Source organism: Crocuta crocuta, unplaced genomic scaffold (assembly GCF_008692635.1).
Source record: "Crocuta crocuta isolate KB4526 unplaced genomic scaffold, BGI_CrCroc_1.0 scaffold64, whole genome shotgun sequence".
Taxonomy (NCBI): domain Eukaryota; kingdom Metazoa; phylum Chordata; class Mammalia; order Carnivora; family Hyaenidae; genus Crocuta; species Crocuta crocuta.
In genome coordinates, this window is record NW_027530640.1 from 13,197,026 (window position 1) to 13,215,918 (window position 18,893).

At 39.2% G+C, this 18,893-nt stretch overlaps 3 protein-coding genes across 3 annotated transcripts; all 3 read left to right on the top strand.

Moving 5' to 3' along the window:
• Positions 1–181: 181 nt before the first annotated feature.
• PCDHB8 (protocadherin beta 8) lies at positions 182–2,536 on the top strand. The gene has a single exon (XM_077768953.1). It carries the CDS (start codon positions 182–184, stop codon positions 2,534–2,536), a length of 2,355 nt encoding a protein of 784 aa, XP_077625079.1.
• Positions 2,537–8,569: 6,033 nt separating this feature from the next.
• Positions 8,570–10,145, top strand: LOC144235347 (protocadherin beta-16-like). Its single transcript, XM_077768900.1, has 2 exons — positions 8,570–10,046; positions 10,138–10,145. Exons 1-2 carry the CDS (start codon positions 8,570–8,572, stop codon positions 10,143–10,145), a joined length of 1,485 nt encoding a protein of 494 aa, XP_077625026.1.
• Positions 10,146–12,169: 2,024 nt separating this feature from the next.
• LOC144235349 (protocadherin beta-10-like) lies at positions 12,170–13,597 on the top strand. Its single transcript, XM_077768901.1, has one exon. The coding sequence runs from the start codon at positions 12,170–12,172 to the stop codon at positions 13,595–13,597; it is 1,428 nt and encodes a 475-aa protein (XP_077625027.1).
• The last annotated feature ends 5,296 nt before the right edge of the window (positions 13,598–18,893 follow it).

An 18,893-nucleotide genomic window follows, 5' to 3' on the forward strand; every position in this document is an offset into this window, starting at 1 on the left:
TAAGCAGCAGAACCTGGAAGTCCACGGGAAGCTTGGATGCCACTGGAGGAGGACTGGGTCCTTTGATAAGGACCACTCACTGGAATATTTCTGAGGTATCCTGTCAAAGACCTACAGTCTCAGATAGTGAAGTCTTTATAGTTCAGCAGAACCACCCTGGAGGCTTTACCAAAGAAGAACAATGGAGGCCAGCGGGAAGCTCATTTACAGACAAAGGCAAGTCATTTTATTCTTTGTCCTCTTCGGCTTATCTCTGGCGGGTGTGGAACGTTGGCGCTATTCCGTGGTGGAGGAAACTGAGGGGAGCTCCTTTGTAACCAATTTAGCAAAGGACTTGGGTCTGGGTCAAAGGGAACTCTCCAAGCGGGGGGCGAGGGTTATTTCCAAAGGGAACAAATTACATATGAAGCTAGATCAGGAGACTGGAGATTTGTTGCTAAATGAGAAACTGGACCGGGAGGAATTGTGTGGTCACACAGACCCCTGTATGCTGCGTTTCCAGGTTTTGCTAGAAAATCCGTTAGAGTTTTTTCAAGCTGAGCTACAAATAATAGACATAAATGACCATTCCCCTGTATTCATAGACAAAGATATGTTGCTAAAAATATCAGAGAGCAGTCCACCTGGAACTACATTTCCACTGAAGAACGCTCAGGATGTGGACGTAGGCCGAAATAATATTGAGAGCTATATGATTAGCCCCAACTCTTATTTTCATGTCCTCACCCGCAAACGCAGTGATGGCAGCAGATATCCTGAGCTGGTGCTGGACAAAGCGCTAGATCGAGAGCAGGAACCTGAGCTCAGGTTAACTCTTACAGCTCAGGATGGCGGCTCTCCACCCAGGTCTGGCACTGCTCGGATCAACATTGAAGTCATGGACATCAATGATAACGCCCCTGAATTTGAGCAGCCTCTCTATAGGGTGCAGATTCCTGAGGACAGTCCCATAGGCTTTTTGATTGTCACGGTCTCTGCTACCGATGCAGATACAGGAGTCAACGGAGAGATTTCCTATTCGCTTTTCCAGGCCTCTGAAGAGATTTGCCAAACCTTTGAGATCAATTCCATGACAGGAGAAATTCGACTAAAAAATCAACTTGATTTTGAAAGAATACAGTTCTCTGAGGTCAATATTGAGGCCAAAGATGCTGGCAGCTTTTCTGGAAAATGTACCGTTCTGACTCAAGTCTTGGATGTGAACGACAATGTCCCAGAAGTCACGGTGTCTGCATTTACTAGACAGATACCTGAGAACTCGCCAGAGGCTATGGTTGCAGTTTTCAGCGTTTCAGACCTTGATTCCGAAGAAAATGGGAAAATAAATTGCACCATTCAGGACGATCTCCCTTTTCTCCTGAAATCTTCCTTGGAAAATTTTTACACCCTAGTAACAGAGAGACCCCTGGACAGAGAGAGCAGAGCCGAATACAACGTCATTATCACCATCACTGACTTGGGGACCCCCAGGCTGAAAACCCAACTCAACGTCACCGTGACGGTCTCCGACGTCAACGACAACGCCCCCGCCTTCAGCCAAACCACCTACACCCTGCGGGTCCGCGAGAACAACAGCCCCGCCCTGCACATAGGCAGCGTCAGCGCCACAGACGCAGACTCGGGCGCCAACGCCCTCGTCACCTACTCGCTGCTGCCGCCCCAGGACCCGCAGCTGGCCCTGGCCTCCCTGGTGTCCATCAACGCGGACAACGGGCAGCTGTTCGCGCTCAGGTCCCTGGATTACGAGGCGCTGCAGGCGTTCGAGTTCGGCGTGCGCGCGGCCGACCGCGGCTCGCCCGCGCTCAGCAGCCAGGCGCGCGTGCGCGTGCTGGTGCTGGACGACAACGACAACTCGCCCTTCGTGCTGTACCCGCCGCAGAACGGCTCTGCGCCCTGCACCGAGCTGGTGCCCAGGGCGGCCGAGGCGGGCTACCTGGTGACCAAGGTGGTGGCGGTGGACGGCGACTCGGGCCAGAACGCCTGGCTGTCGTACCAGCTGCTCAGGGCCACGGAGCCCGGGCTGTTCGGCGTGTGGGCGCACAACGGCGAGGTGCGCACGGCCAGGCTGCTGAGCGAGCGCGACGCCGTCAAGCACAGGCTGGTGGTGCTGGTCAAGGACAATGGCGAGCCGCCGCGGTCGGCCAGCGTCACGCTGCACGTGCTGCTGGTGGACGGCTTCTCGCAGCCCTACCTGCCGCTCCCGGAGGTGGCGGCGGCCGAGGCGCAGGCCGACCCGCTCACCGTCTACTTGGTCATCGCCTTGGCGTCCGTGTCGTCGCTCTTCCTGTTCTCGGTGCTGGTGTTCGTGGCGGTGCGGCTGTGCAGGCGGAGCCGGGCGGCGTCTGCGGGTCGCTGCCCGGTGCCCGAGGGCCACTTTCGGGGCCACCTGGTGGACGTCAGCGGCACGGGGACGCTGTCCCAGAGCTACCAGTATGAGGTGTGTCTGCGGGGCGGCTCGGGGACCAGTGAGTTCAAATTTCTCAAGCCGATTGTGCCAAATTTCCAGGGCCACTCCCTTGGGCCAGAAATAGAATAAAACGCCAACTTTAGGAATGACTTCGGTTTTAGTATTCAGTGACTATATTGTTTTTCAGATTCCAGATATTTAAACTTGGTAAGTTCAAGATATGGATTTTCTGGCAATCCGTTAAGGATTTTTAAATCACAGTATACTTGCCTGCAAAATATTTTATATTACCGCTTTGTTATAAAGAATAGTCTTTTTTTCCCAACACTATAAGATGAAATGGTACTAATTTTTGCTCTCAAAATGCTGATGAAGTCAGTAATTGTACAAATTGTTGCTGTGGAATAGCTTAGTAATGGATTAGGATGGGGCTCCGGGGTAGCTCAGTAGTTTGAGCATTCGGATTTCCCCTCAGCTCATGATCTCACTGCTCCAGAATTGGAGCCCCGCACACAGCTCGCTGCTGGGGAGCCAAATTCGGATCTTCTGTCTCTCTCTGTCTCTGCCCTTCCCCCGCCCCTCGGTCAAAACAAATACAAATTTTTATTTTATTTTATTTTTTAAATGTTTTATTTATTTCTAGGAGAGAGAGAGAGAGAGAGACAGCGTGAGCAGGGGAGGGTCAGAGAGAGAGGGAGTCACAGACTGAAACAGGCTCCAGGCTCTGAGCTGGCAGTCAGCACAGAGCCCGACGCGGGGCTCGAACCCACGAACCGCGAGATCATGACCTAAGCGAAAGTCGGACGCTTAACCGACTAAGCCACCCAGGCGCCCCAAATACACATTTTTAAATCAGAGCTTGAGAAAAGAGGAATGGATTAGGAAAAAATAGTGGAAAGTTGATTTTATATGATCAGTTGTATTCCCTTGAGTTTTTCTTATTAATAAATCATTAGGTAAATAAGAGAGCAATAGTACCCTAACACATGAAGTATGCTTAGTGGAGAAGGAAATAACTGGTCCAGTGAAAATCTGGCTCTTGCTTTATTCTGCTCTCATAGCTCTTTTTTTATTTACTTTGAGAGAAAGTGTGTGTGCATACACCCATTTGATGGAGGGGTAGAGACAGAGCAGAGGAGAGAGAATCTCAAGCAGTTTTGAGCGGTCAGCAAAGCTGCTCTCATAGCTCTTAACTCTGATATTGTTTCCCCTCAAATGTTATATACTATATATTGTGCTTCTTTTCATTAATATACTAGTGTTAATTTTAATACAATTATTTTAATTGCCTTCCATTAAGTTTCATTGCTGTTAACAGGGGAAAAAATAGCTACATTGTGTTCATCCAGTGACACGAGACAGCATAGTAGTGAAATGGACTTTTCTTATTTGAGAAACATTGAGCATGGGTGACGTCAAATGTAGTGGTCACCAAACATCCATTCATTTTTTTCTTCCTTAGTAATAGATCACAAATTACATGTAGGGCATTAGCAAGTTCAGCAAAAGCAAAAAACAAAACCAAAAAAACCCACATTTTCCCTTCTTGGCAGCTGGAACGGAGCATTTGACAAGGTTACTGCCAACAGGAATGTATATACAAATGTTGTAGGAGACTTCCTACAAGAAAGCTATTTAAAGGGAGATGTCCCCTTTTGATCTTCTCTAACTGTGCCTTATGGCTTGGAATGTGTAAGTAATAGCTGCAACACAATTAGCCATATTGGACCAGAGAACAACACTAAGGATGGAATAATGTACAAAGACAGTCAGTATAGAAGAAATTTAAAAGAAATGAGGATCCCTGGTAACTATGGAGTCATCATGTTACCCCTGGAGTGCCTACTTCTGATTTTTTTAAATCTCTTTACCTGAGAGATAAAAGAACTTCTATCTCATTTAAGCCACCATCATTTTAGTTTTTGTGCTACCTCCAGTGGAATCCAATCCTAAGGCTTTAACAGTAAGCATTTTTTAATTAAAATGTTATATAAGACAGTAAAACGCACAGATCTTAAGTGTTTAGTTTGATATAATTGATCTTTTAAAGCTCTTATTTTTTATTTCTAATTGAGTTCAAAGTAGGGTACAGAAAAAAGTAGTAGACTAGAGTGCTTTACATTCATTATCTTTTTAGTCCTCTGACAAACCCTAAGGCTTTGAATAAGGGACTTAGAAAAAATATATGTAATAAAGTAAACTTCAACTTTCTAAGTTATACATGAGAAAATGTATGTAATAAAGTGAAGTTCAACTTTCTAAGTTACATATGAGGAAACTGAAGTTTAGAAAGGTTAGTAACTTGCTAACAATTATAAAGTAATAAAAGGAGAAATTTGAAATATAGTCTGTTTTAACTGATACTCCAGCTCTTAATCCATGTGTTATAATGGCAGGCATTAACTGGTAGCACTGTCTTCCTAACTAAAGAAAGTGAAATCCATCTATTCCATAAACTAAACTCCTATGTAAAAATGTAGCTTTTAGTCTATAGTTTGTACTTGTTTCTTTACTATAGACTAAAACACTACTCTGGATCAGTAGATCCAAAGTTCTTATAGAAGCACTGACCTAAGTAAGCTGGGTCGGACACCATAGTCAATCTTTATTAGGAGCAAAACAGCCTAATAAAGGCTGTATCGATCATTTTCCTGTACCATCTTAACATATCACATTAATTATCACAGAAATGAATGCTCTGGATAAGTAGAGTTACCTTATGGTTATATTTCTTGAATTTTTTGTACTAGTCCTTCAGTCTGTTTTCTGTCAATCCTAATATAAAATTTTCATTTTCCTTAGAAGGTTGAAATTCACCTTATTATGTACATTTTTTCTAAGTCCCTTATTCAAATTAAATATACTGTATTCATTTTAGCACACTATTGTTTGAAAACAATTGATATTCTAGTACTAATTTTATTTTCTTAAGCTTATTTGTTGTGAGAGAGAGAATGAGTGGGGGAAAGAGGAGGGAGAGACAAAGGATTGGAAGTGGACTCTATGCTGACAGCAGAGAGCCAGATGGGGACTTGAACTTATAAACCATGAGATCAGGACCTGAGCCATAGTTGGATGTTTAACCACCTGAGCCACCCAGGTGTCCCTCATATTCTAGCATTAATTTTACATGAAATAACTAATTTCAGAAAAGTATAGGCAATGATGTGGAGGAATTTTTTCACTAAATGATTTAGAGATTCTGGAAATTTAGTAGGAACAAAACTGATAGACTCCAGCTATTTTCTGTTAAAATTAACCACATGTCTTTGGCAATTCCACAAAAATTATGGTGCAAAAATACTTAGAGGGTCATAAGTGACTTTATTCTGAAAGGATGGCTCACTGGAGTTGAATCAGACATTTTCCAGCAATTGCTGTGGTAAACTATTCTTGGAGAGTCATAAATTGTTAACTCAACTTGAGGTACATGAATATCCATTCTTTTGTTATGTATCTGTTTTCCATTATTGCTATAAAAAATTACCACAAACATAGTTGCTAAAAACAAAAATAATGTATTACCTTATAGCTTTTTAGGTCTCATGTCTGGTATGGGTATTATTGGGCTAAATCAAAGTGTTGGCAGGAGTGCATATCTTTCTGGTGGCTCTAGAGGAGAATCCATTTCTTTGTCTTTTCTAGCTTCTAGATGCTTTCTATATTACTTGACTCATGTCCCCTTTCATCCGTTGTCAAAACCAACAAACATTGTATCTCTTCAACCAATTCTTCCATAATCAAATCTCCTTTTGACCATGCCCAACAAAAGTTTTTCCACCCAGATAATCCAGGATAATCTTCCCTTCATAAGATCTTCAGTTTAATTACATCTATAAACCTTTTGCCATGTAAGATAAATATTTACAGATTTGGGGAATTAGGATGTCTTTGGGTGAGTGGCCATTATTTATCTACCACAGATTGGTTGCTTGGAAAAAAAATTATCCAGTCTAGCAATACCACTCGTAGCCAATGGAAGGCACATAAACATCTTTATAACAGGAATTTATGCCTAATGGATTAGATGCTTTAATTGCAGACAGTATTTAACAAACTTCTGAAAATCATTAAGAAAAACACTGAATTGATAAAGATATGAAGCTTACTGCGATTCAATTCAAATTACAGAAATGGATAGGCAGAACAAATGAATACAAATTTCAAAGGGACTTGTATCTAGCATATACAAAGACCTCTTGCAACTCAGTTAGGAAAAGATAAATAATCCAGTTTAAAAACAAAGATCTGAATAGATGGTTCTCCAAGGAAGATATGCAAATGGAAAATAAGCACATGAAAAGATGTCCAACATCATTAGTCATCAGAGATACGCAAATTAAAATCATGTGATACCCACTAGAGTGGGCAGAATCAAAAAGTCAGAGAAGTTAGAAGGATATGGAAAAATTGGAATGCTGATACACAGCTGGTGGGAATATAAAATGGTGCAGCCACCTTGGAAAATACAGAGCTACCATCTGACATGGCAGTTCTGCTGCCAGAGAAATGGAAACAACTCAAATGTCAACAGAGGAGTGGATAATCAAAAGGCGGTCTATCTATACAATGGAATATTATTCATCCATAAAAAGGAATGAAGTACTGATACATGCTACAGAAATGAAAATTTCTGTCCACATGAACTCTTGTGTATGAATGTTTGCAGCAGCATGACTCCAAGTAGCAAAAAGTTGGAAACAACCCAAATGTCAATCAACAGATGAATGGATAATCAAAATGTGATATATCTATACAATGGAATACTATTCATCCATAAACGGGAATGAAGTACTGATACATGCTACAACTTGGGTGAACCTTGAAAACATGCTCAGTGACAGACGCCATTCACAAAACTCCACATATTAAATTATTCTATTCATAGGAAAGTCCAGAATAGGGAAGTCCACAGAGTCAGAAAGTAAATTAGTTATTGATTAGTTATCGATTATTGCTCAGAACAGGAGGGATTGAGGGTGGTTGCTCAAGGGTATGGATTTTGAAGGGTATTGTAAATGTTCTAAAATTGACTATGGTGATGGATGTACTACTCTTTGAATATACTAAAAGTCACTGAATTGTACACTTTAAATGAGTGAAGTATACGGTATGTGAATAAATGTCATTAAAGTTTTTAAAAAATATAAGAGATGCGGCGCCTGGGTGGCTCAGTCGGTTAAGCGTCTGACGTCGGCTCAGGTCATGATCTCATGGTTGGTGGGTTCGAGCCCTGCATAGGGTTCTGTGCTGGCAGCTCAGAGCCTGGAGCCTGTTTCAGATTCTGTGTCTCCCTCTCTCCCCTGCTCATGATCTGTCTCTCTCGACTCAAAAATAAAAATAAACTATAAAAAATTTAAAAGATAAAGTGTTTAAAAATAATATAACCAGAAATTATTCTTGTCATATTAAAAAAATATCCAAAAGCATGGCAGGCCTAATCTTGAGATCTACCTATTTGGGAAATAATTTTTCAATAATTTGAAAGCTCTCAGGGTTAGGTGTCATAAAGAAGAGGAAGTATGCAATTTAATGTCCCATTGGTTAAATAATATCTTTAGAACTGTCATTAATTGCAGCTTTGCAGTGTCCATTCATTTGTAATTCTATAATATGTACCATGAAAACGATGTACTTGTGAAGCTGTTCCCATGTTATTTCAACACTTTGCTCCTAAATGTACATTCTTTTTAGCTTAAATATTATTTATTAACTCTCAACAGGGTTTAACAGCAATGTTAAGTAACACTTTGGTCGTTGTACCTCTGTGCAACAATACAGAGCTCTATCTGAACACACACATACACACAACACATGAAAATAGAGCTCATTGTTTTATATTACAGAATACACTTTACACAACTTATTCAGTACATTTAGGAGTGTTTTGTGGAAAATATAAGATGCAGTGAGAACACATGGTGGCGCTGCAGGTTAAATGATGGAAAACAGAATTACCTACGCAGCTCCAGTCTCCAGTCAAACAATTTCACGTTGCCTGGAAGCTAAAGAATGTTTTTTCTGGCCACAGCAAAAGTGAATCTGAAATCTCTTTACAACTCTGTTTAGTGGCATAATTTTGATATCTGGACTGCAGTACCAGGCTACCAGGATCCTGGATATACACAAAGCTCTTGTAAGACAAATTTTCATGTAAGAGCAATGGAGATGGGATGGATTCGCTATCTGAAACAAAGGCAAGTCCTAGTTTTCTTTGTTTTGCTGGGCATATCTGGGGTGGGTGCCGAGTTAGGTCCCTATTCAGTAGTGGAAGAAATGGAGAGAGGCTCCTTTGTGGCAAATCTAGGAAAAGACCTGGGGTTGGGATTGACAGAGATGGCCAACCGTGGGGCTCGGATCATTTCTCAGGGGAACAAAGAGCATTTGCAGCTCAAGGTTCAGACTGGGGATTTGCTTATAAACGAGAAACTAGATCGCGAGGAGCTCTGCGGTCCAACTGACCCTTGCTTGTTATATTTCCAACTGTTAATGGAAAAACCCTTAGAGATATTTCAGGCTGAACTGAGGGTGAAAGACATAAATGACAATTCTCCCGTGTTCACTGAAAGAGAAATGATTCTAAAAATACCAGAAAACAGTCCTCTCGGAATTACATTCCCTCTGAGTAATGCTCTGGACTTGGATGTAGGAAGCAACAATGTTCAAAACTATAAGATCAGCCCCAACTCTCATTTCCGGGTTCTAATCCGAAAACTCAGTGATGGCCGAATATACCCTGAACTGGTGTTGGAAGAAGAGCTGGACAGGGAGGAGGAGCCTGAAATCGTTTTAACCCTAACGGCGATGGATGGCGGCTCTCCACCTCGGTATGGGACTGCTCGTGTTCGCATTGAAGTGCTGGACAGCAATGATAATGCTCCTGAATTTGAGCAGCCCATCTACAAGGTGCAAATTCCAGAGAACAGTCCTGTAGGTTCCTTGGTTGTCACCGTCTCTGCCAGCGATTTAGACAGCGGAGTACATGGGAAAATATCCTACACACTCTTTCAGCCTTCAGAAGATATTAGCAAAACTCTGGAGGTAAATCCTCTAACAGGGGAAATTCGACTGAGAAAACAAGTAGATTTTGAAACAGTTATGTCTTATGAAGTGGACATCAAGGCCACTGATGGGGGAGGCCTTACAGGAAAATGTACTCTTCTGCTACAGGTGGTGGATGTAAATGATAATCCCCCAGAAGTGACCATGTCTGCACTAACCAGCCCTATCCCAGAGAACTCACCTGAGATTGTAGTTGCTGTTTTCAGTGTTTCAGATCCTGACTCTGGGGATAATGGGAAGACTATTTCCTCCATCCAGGATGACCTTCCTTTTCTTCTAAAACCTTCAGTCAAGAACTTTTACACCTTGGTAACCACGAGAGCACTAGACAGAGAAGAAAGAGCCCACTACAACATCACCATCACCGTCACTGACTTGGGGACCCCCAGGCTGAAAACGCAGCACAACATCACCGTGACGGTCGCCGACGTCAACGACAACGCCCCCGCCTTCAGCCAAACCACCTACACCCTGCGGGTCCGCGAGAACAACAGCCCCGCCCTGCACATAGGNTATTTAATAAAGACATTAACTTCTGTTTTTTTCTGGACTAAATTGTTTATGCCTACCGCCACCAGTAAGGTGTTGTTTAATTTTCTGTATTTGGTTCATCCTCAATTTTCAGTTTTATACCTAACTTCATAGGTTTCTTTACCTTCATCTTTTAGCCCAATGAAGTATTTTTCAATAGAATCCCAATAAGTGAAATGGGCTCTACCTTTAAAGGTGATACCATTAACATTTTCTTCCACTTTATAAATGTCTTTGTTGACTTTGTACTTATAATTTTCTTTTTAGTTTTCCTTTTCTAGAACTTCTTCTAGAACTTTCTTCAGTTATGAAAACAATGTGCATGTAATCTGTGCATTTACTATTTGATAGTTCTTCTCTTTCCTTTTAAAACTGATATTTTTGTTGTTTTATCAACCTCAATTTTTATTATAGTGTTTCAAAACCTATATTACTTTTTTTAAGTTCTGTCTTCCCTGTATTGGTATCTGCATCTTTAATTTATTTCCATTGTGTGATATAAATAAATCCCTAATAAGTTTTATGTAAAATAGGAAGAAATACCTCTGTAAGATACTGAGTGTATGTATTTAAATTTGAAGACAATGAAGACAAAAAAAAGCAATGTTTAGGTGTTTTATAGCATTGTGTAGAAATACTTCATCATTTGTTTTAAATTCTGTATAAAAAAAAATTAGAGATCCCTGTTAAGTTTTTAACGGCGCAGTCACACTCAGTTGGAAAAGACAGTATAAGTCATCACAGGTTTATATGGTATAGCTTTTATGTTTAGCAATTAGAGTTTTGGGCAGTATCTAGCTCTTTCCCTCTACACTGTCCCTCAATTAATCTGTATTCCTTGCTTATCATGGGAAAGATAGAGTTCTTTCTAGATATTAGGCTTTTTAATAAAATTCCCTATGAGGTAGATGTCATCATGCTTTTCTTACTGTCAGTAGTGTTTGGATAGGCATTAGACTGGTCTAGTCTTTTCCTCCCTTTTATTTGGTACAGATAAATTAGATCCTGCCAGATTTAAATTAAGAGGGACCTTAAAATAAATGATCAGTCCTTTCTTTATTTCTGTAAGTAATTTTAAAGCTAATATAAGAAAAACAAAGACATATAAAAAAGGAAACAAGTTGTAAACAATGAGTTTAAATGAAAATATACAGTTTGCAAGTAGTAAGGATTTAAGGCACAGAAGGTTGTTTCATATCCTACTAAGTAGAGCTTATTTATCCATGCCTTAGTACAGCAAATTGGGTGTCTGATTTGTGAATATAAGATTATTAAGGCATAGTTTCCATCCTCACATAGGGACATACTGACCTGAAGAAGGGACAAATTGGCATGAAATAGGAAACAGTAATATTTACAGAGCAATTATACAAGTTTCTGAGAGCACAGAGGAGGGAAAGCCTAAACCCTTCCCTCTGGGTGATTATATTCAGGCAGTATAGTTAGATTTTTTTTTTTTTTTTACAAATAGTTTATTGTCAAATTAGTTTCCAGTTAGATTTTTAAGAATATTGTTGAGGAATGTGTGAAACAGTTTTGTTTTGTCAGTTTGGTTACTGTTTTGGAAAAGTAAAATCTTATTTTGGTCCTAGAGGTCACCACTATGTTTCCCTTTGGTTCATGACATTGCATGGGAGTAGTGTCAGGAGTGAAAGGCCTACTACAGAACTAAGTGTAGCACAATGAGGTGGAAGGAGTTAACTTCCAGAAACATTTTCCAAGTTTGGAATTTTTAACTTTTCCCATGAAGCAATGGAAAATCTCAACAATGTTAGCAGTACTCTATTTCAACATGACTTTCTACCAAACAAAAGAAAAGAAAAATGAAATGTTTAAATGAGCCACTAAAGAAAAAAATTGTAAGTACACACAAAAATTGGGTTCGGCCATTTGAGTCCGTTGGAGGCCACGCGGTGGCGCTGCAGGCTAAAGAGACCAAAAAAAAAAATTTTTTTTTTTTGATCATGAACTGAGAATGCTGCGGAAGTCATTAACAAAGAGGATCAAAGCAGATGACCTGGGAGAAAACCTGTAGTGACCCAAGATTGGAAAAGGGAAAAAATCCATACTCCTACACATGTCATAGGTCTGGGGGCTGCAACTGCTGGTTCTTAATGCTGGGAGCTGTGATTGTGACCAACATTGACAAAAGACGTTTCTGAAGAAGCAATGGAGGCTGGAATTTTATGCTGCCCAGGACAAAGGCAAGTCCTATTTCTCTTTCTATTTGGGGGAGTATCCTTGGCAGGTTCTGGGTTTGGACAATATTCAGTGACAGAGGAAACAGAAAGAGGATCATTTGTGGTTAATCTGGCAAAGGATCTGGGGCTAGGGGACCAGGAATTGGTTGCAAGAGGAGCCCGAGTAGTCTCTGATGATAACAAACAACACTTACTCCTGGATCCTCAGTCTGGAGATTTGCTCACAAATGAGAAACTGGACCGGGAAAAGCTGTGTGGCCTCATAGAGCCCTGTATACTGCATTTCCAAATTTTAATGGATAACCCCTTTCAGATTTACCAGGCTGAGCTGAGGGTCAGGGACATCAATGATCATTCACCAGTGTTTCGGGACCAAGAGACAGTCTTAAAAATATTAGAAAATACAGCTGAAGGGACAGCATTTCGACTAGAAAGAGCAGAGGATTCTGATGGAGGACTTAATGGTATCCAAAGCTACACCATCAACCCGAACCCTTTTTTCCATATTAAAATTAGTGACAGTGATGAAGACATGATATATCCAGAACTAGTATTGGATAAGGCACTGGATCGGGAGAAACAGCATGAGCTCAGTTTAACACTTACAGCACTGGATGGTGGGTCTCCACCCAGGTCTGGGGCCACCACAATACGAATTGTGATCCTAGACATCAATGATAATGCCCCCCAGTTTTCTCAGACCATCTATGAGACCCAGGCCCCAGAAAACAGCCCAGTAGGATCCCTTATTGCAAAAGTGTCTGCAGGAGATGTAGATTCTGGAGTCAATGCAAACATATCCTATTCATTTTTTGATGCTTCTGAAGACATTCGAGCAACCTTTCAAATCAGTCATTATTCTGGAGAAATTGTTCTCATAGTGTTGCTTGATTATGAGCTAGTAAAGTCGTACAAAATAAATGTACAGGCAATGGATGGAGGGGGCCTTACTGCAACATGTACTATTTTGGTGGAAGTATTAGACATCAATGACAATCCCCCTGAACTGATCATGTCATCACTTTCCAACTATGTTGCTGAGAACTCTCCTGAGACGGTACTCGCTATTTTTAGAATTAAAGACAGAGACTCTGGAGAAAATGGAAAGATGCATTGCTACATTCAAGATAGTCTGCCATTCCTTCTGAAACCCTCTGTAGAAAATTTTTACATTCTAATGACAGAAGGAGGGCTGGACAGGGAAAGTCAGGCGGAGTACAACATCACCATCACCGTCACGGACTTGGGGACCCCCAGGCTGAAAACGCNCGGCTCAGGGACCAGTGAGTTCAAATATCTCAAGCCCATTATCCCCAATATCCAGGCACAGGACTCTGTGGGGAATAGTGAAGACAATCCCACCTTTCGAAATAGCTTTGGATTTAATTTCCAGTAAAAATTCTTTTTATATTTTCATGCACTTTTAAGTGTTGTATGATCATATCAATTAGTTTAGTTTTAAAATTCCTAGTTATTGTGCAATTTTAAACCCAATTTTAAGTACTATATGGTTTACAATGTCGATTCATCCTTTTTTTTGCATTTAATTAATAGATAGCTTTAATTAGAACTCATTTCTAAATAGTTTTAAGGTTTAATCCTTTCAAAATGTACAAGGATATACAAGGATAAGGTATTTCTTATCTAGAAAATCGAAATTTGTCTTTTCCCCCTAGTATATTTCATAGACTAATCTTTGTTCTAATCATCTTGTACTTCCTTCATGAAAGCAGACATCCCTGCAGTTTTGATCTTAACATTCTGTTTAATCATGTGTAAAAAGAATCACCTCATCTAGTATTTTAAAAACATTTCTCTATTACTATGCTCATGAGAAAATGAGAGAGCATTTTTTGAGTGATATGGGACTCCAGTAATACCTTGTAGTCATATTATTATTTCATTTCCCTTAAATACACTACTCTTACTACTTTCTAGTGTTCACTTTTGCTGACATATGTAAAAATAGGGCATGTCTCTTAGTGCCCAAAAAATGTAATAACCTGCATGAAAATAAATAAAAATATTTTGAAAATTTGTGAAGAATATTGGTGGACTGTTGGAAAGATATTCACTTTTCATTTCACTTTGCAAATTTATTTTAGTTGTTACGAAAATTTTAAATCATGATTAACAAAAAATTACAAAGAAAAACAATAAATTCTTCAATGTCCTGCTCCCTCTTACTGAGTAGTTTCTCTAAATTGACCTCAATCTTTTGAAGTAATATGTTTATACCACTGTATCTTAACAGTTTTATACTTTAATCATTCTTTCATATGCTAAAAAAAGGATTTCACTTCCTTACTTTCCAACTAATACACATACAAACATTGTATATGCCCTTTCTCCTTTTCTCCCAACAGAGCTATCATTTTTTAAGTTAAACTAGTAGTTTTTGTGTATATTGCCAAGATTATTTCAAAATACAGATTAGTGTAATGATTACATTTCTTTTCTTGAAAAACTTTATTCCTAGAATTGATCATTGTTTTTATTTGCAACATTTTCTATTTATTATTATTGATTTTTCATATTATCTCACATTTGAATAACAATTATCTTAAGTATTAAAAAATGCCATATACCTATGAATTTTTTTCAGATCTTTCACCCAGATCTTTTTGTATCTCTGATTCATTGTTCTTTTTTCAGTTTTTATTTAAATTCCAGTTAGTTAACATACAGTGTAATATTAATTTCAGGTATAAAATTTAGTGATTCGGTGTTTCCATTGAACACCCGTGCTCATTGCTACAAGTGCCCTTCTTAATCCTCATCACTTATTTCACCCATCCCCCAACCCATCTCTCCTCTGGTAATCTTCAATTTGTTCTCTATAGTTAAGAGTTTATTTCTTTGTTTTCCTCTCTCTTTTTCCCCATATGATCATTTGTTTTCTTAAATCCCACTTATGAGTGAAATCATATGGTATTTGTCTTTCTCTGACTTATTTTGCTTAGCATAATACTCTCTAGCTCCATCCATGTGGTTGTAATGGCAAGATTTTACTCTTATGGATGGGTAATATTCCATTCCATATGTATATATCACACACACACACACACACACACACACACACACACACAGTCTTTATCCGTTCATCAGTCAGTGGATATTTGGGCTCTTTCCATAATTTGGCTACTGTTGATAATGCTGCCATAAATATCAGGGTGCATGCATCCCTTCAAATTAGTATTTTTATACCCTTTAGGTAAATACCCAGTAGTGTAATTGCTGGACCATAAGGTGGTTCTATTTTTAACTTTTTTTTAGGAACTTCCATACTGTTTTCTAGAGTGTCTGTAGCAGTTTGCATTCCCACCAACAGTGTTAGAGAATTCTCCTTTTCCTGCATCTTCACCAACACCTATTGTTTGTTTTATTGTTAATTATTAGCCATCCTTACTGGTATGAGGTGATATTTCACTGTAGTTTTGATTTGTATTTCCCTAATGATGAGCGATTGTGAGCTTCTTTTCAGGTGTCTGTTGGCCATGTAAATGTCTTCTTTGGAAAAATGTCTATTCACGTCTTCTGCCCATTTTTTTAAATTTTTTTAAATGTTTTTATTTATTTCTAGGAGAGAGAGAGACAGTGTGAGCAGGGGAGAGTCAGAGAGAGAGGGAGTCACAGACTGAAACAGGCTCCAGGCTCTGAGCTGGCAGTCAGCACAGAGCCCGACGCGGGGCTCAAACCCACGAACAGCAAGATCATGACCTAAGCGAAAGTCAGACGCTTAACCGACTAAGCCATCCAGGCGCCCCTTCTGCCCATTTTTTAACTGGATTGTGTTTTGGGTGTTGAGTTGTATAAGTTCTATATATATTTTGGATACTAACCCCTTATCAGATATGTCATTTGCAAATATCTTCTCCCATCCCTTAGTTTGCCTTTTAGTTTTGTTAATTTTTCCCAACATTGGTTGTTCTAATGGCTGTCACCCTAGAACTTTTTTCTTTAATAACATCTTGTGTTGGTCCCCTTTTACAAGATCCAATGTATTATTTTTTGTTAGTTTATTCCCTTATTTAACTAACACACATCTCTCACTAGTTTCATAAAAATGATTAGGAGGTAAAAGTTTTTGAAAATTTGCTTGGTAAAGGACTCTTTTTTTTTTTTTTCATTTGAGTGATAGTTTGGTTGGGTGTAAAATTCTAAGTTGAAAATAAATTTCCCTCAGATTTTGAAAGCAGTGTTCTTTTTTCTGATTGCAATTAGAATTCCTTTTCAGAAGACTGAGTCCCTTCTAATTCTTTTCTCTTTTAATGTCACCCCCAATTTTTCATTCTGGAAGAATTGGAAACTTTTTCTTCATATTCTGAAAACACTCTATGATGAGTTATTTATCTGGTCACAGCAGTGTACCCTATTAACATTTAAACCTCACTTTCAGTTCTGAGAAATTTTCTTGTTATATTTTTGATGATAATTTCTCCCATTTTCTACATTCTCACTTGATCCAGAATTTCCTTAGCTAAATATTGGATCTTCTAGATTAATACTCAAAATACACTAAATTTTTTCCTTCCTTATTTTCTGTGTCTCTTGCTCTACTTTTTTTGGACAAGTTATTCTATCATCCAACCTTTAAGTTTTAATTTTGGCTGACGTTATGTATTTTTAAGAGCTCTTTTGGTTCTCTGAGTGTTTTTCATAGCATCTTTTTGTAGATTTGTAAATGTATTATCTTCTCTCATAATTTATTCTTCTAAAATACATTGTACAGAAAATGCATTATGCAGTAGAAACCACTGTTGTACCCATTATTAAAATGACAGTGAGTTACAGGGAAGTTAAGAACTTACTCAAGGTTGTATAGCTAGTAAGGGGCACTTAAGCCCTAATCTATTTTCAATCCTACAGTAAGAATACACTATGAAGTTACTGTTAATACTAAATGAATAAATGCATATGTGTCACTTAGAAAAATGGATATCACAGAGTAAATTTTCTTTTTTCTTTTTAAAGTTTTATTTTTATCTAAAAATTTTTTTAATGTTTTTATTTATTTCTGAGAAAGAGAGCGAGCAGGGGAGGGTCAGAGCGAGAGGGAGACAGAATCTGAAGCAGGCTCCAGGCTCTGAGCTAGCTGTCAGCACAGAGCCCAACGCAGGGCTCGAACCTATGAACTGTGAGATCATGGCCTGAGCTTAACCGATTGAGCCACCCAGGCGCCCCTCCAGAGTAAATTTTCGATAAATATTAGGTCTTATGAAATTTTACTACTTTGGGGATATTAGACATTTTTAATGACTTTCTTCTATTTTCTCTGTTAGGTCTATTTCGTCCTGTTTCTTTTTGTTTTCCTTTTTGGAGATAGTGGTTTGACCTTTCTAGGTCATGTCATAGGTATTTCCTCAAATGTCCTGTGGTCCTGAACTATCTTTTCATATTGAAGAATGATGTTCTTAGGGGCACCTGGGTGGTTCAGTTGGTTAATTGTCCAACTCTTAATTTTGGTTCAGGTCATGATCTCATGGTTCATGAGTTCAAGCCTCCCATCAGGCTCTGTGCTGACAGTGTGGAACCTGCTTAGGACACTCTCTCTCTTTGTCCCTGCCCCACTCATGCTCTTTCTATCTCAAAATAAATAAATAAACTTTAAAAAGGGATGATGTTCTTATATTTAAGAATAATGAGAGGGGCACCTGTGTAGCTCAGTCGGTTTAGCATCTGACTCTTGATTTCAGCTCAGGTCATGATCTCATGGTTGTTGGAATGAGCCCAACCCAGTGTCAGTGAAAAAGAGAGCCAGACAGACAGAAAGATGAAGGGAGGGACTGAGGGAGGAAAGATGTCATTCTGTCAGTTCTTTGTGAGTGCATGAGGCCTGTTGATGGTAGGACATCACTAATGTAACCATACTAGGATAAGGCTATTACCTTGGGAGAGTCTTCCAAATATTAGTATGGGTGGTTTTTTTTTTTTAAAGATTTCTTTATTTTTAAGTAATCTCCACATCCAATGTGGAGCTTGAACTCACAACCCAGAGACCAAGAGTTGCATGCTTTACTGACTGAGCCAGCCAGGTGCCGCATTATGTGTAAATCTTTATCTAAGCTTTTCTTATACTCCAGGTTAGAATTCTACAATATCTGCTAGGTGGTGGACAGTTAGAGAGGAGGTCAGGTGTATATCTTGTATGCTGCACTTGTAGAGTATTGCATGATAAAGGTAATCTGGAAATTTCATCATTCAGGATGCAATGATTAACCTCCCTATTTTTAGTTTCACACTTTAACTCGTACTCAGCTCTGTCCAAGGTCTCCGAAACTAGGAATTATCCCATTCAATTTCTCCAAAGAATTAACTTCCCATTCTCTGCCTCTGAGTTACTTTCCTGTCTATGTAGGCTGATGAATTATCAGAGTATCCAACTCTCCCATCTCCATACTGTTAAAAATAACTTCTTTTTTAGTTCTTAACTGACTTCAGCTTTCTCATACACTTGGCTCCTCTAAATCTTGTACCTAAATGTAATACTGTAGGACAAACTCACTAGTTTTGTGTGAATATCTCCAATGCAGAAACTTTACAGGTTTCTTGGAACTGCTAACTCAATTGCTCTTCTTTCTGCTTTCTGTCATAAAAATTATGGGTGTTCACTTGTGCATTCTTAGTTTTTATGAATTCATACCACTCTTGCTTTTTTTGTTATTTTAGTGAGTATTTTATGGTTTTTATGT

What these genes read in the sequence shown, in the direction of transcription:
- PCDHB8 (XM_077768953.1), top strand. Translation starts at nt 182, where the DNA reads ATGGAGGCCAGCGGGAAGCTCATTTACAGACAAAGGCAAGTCATTTTA.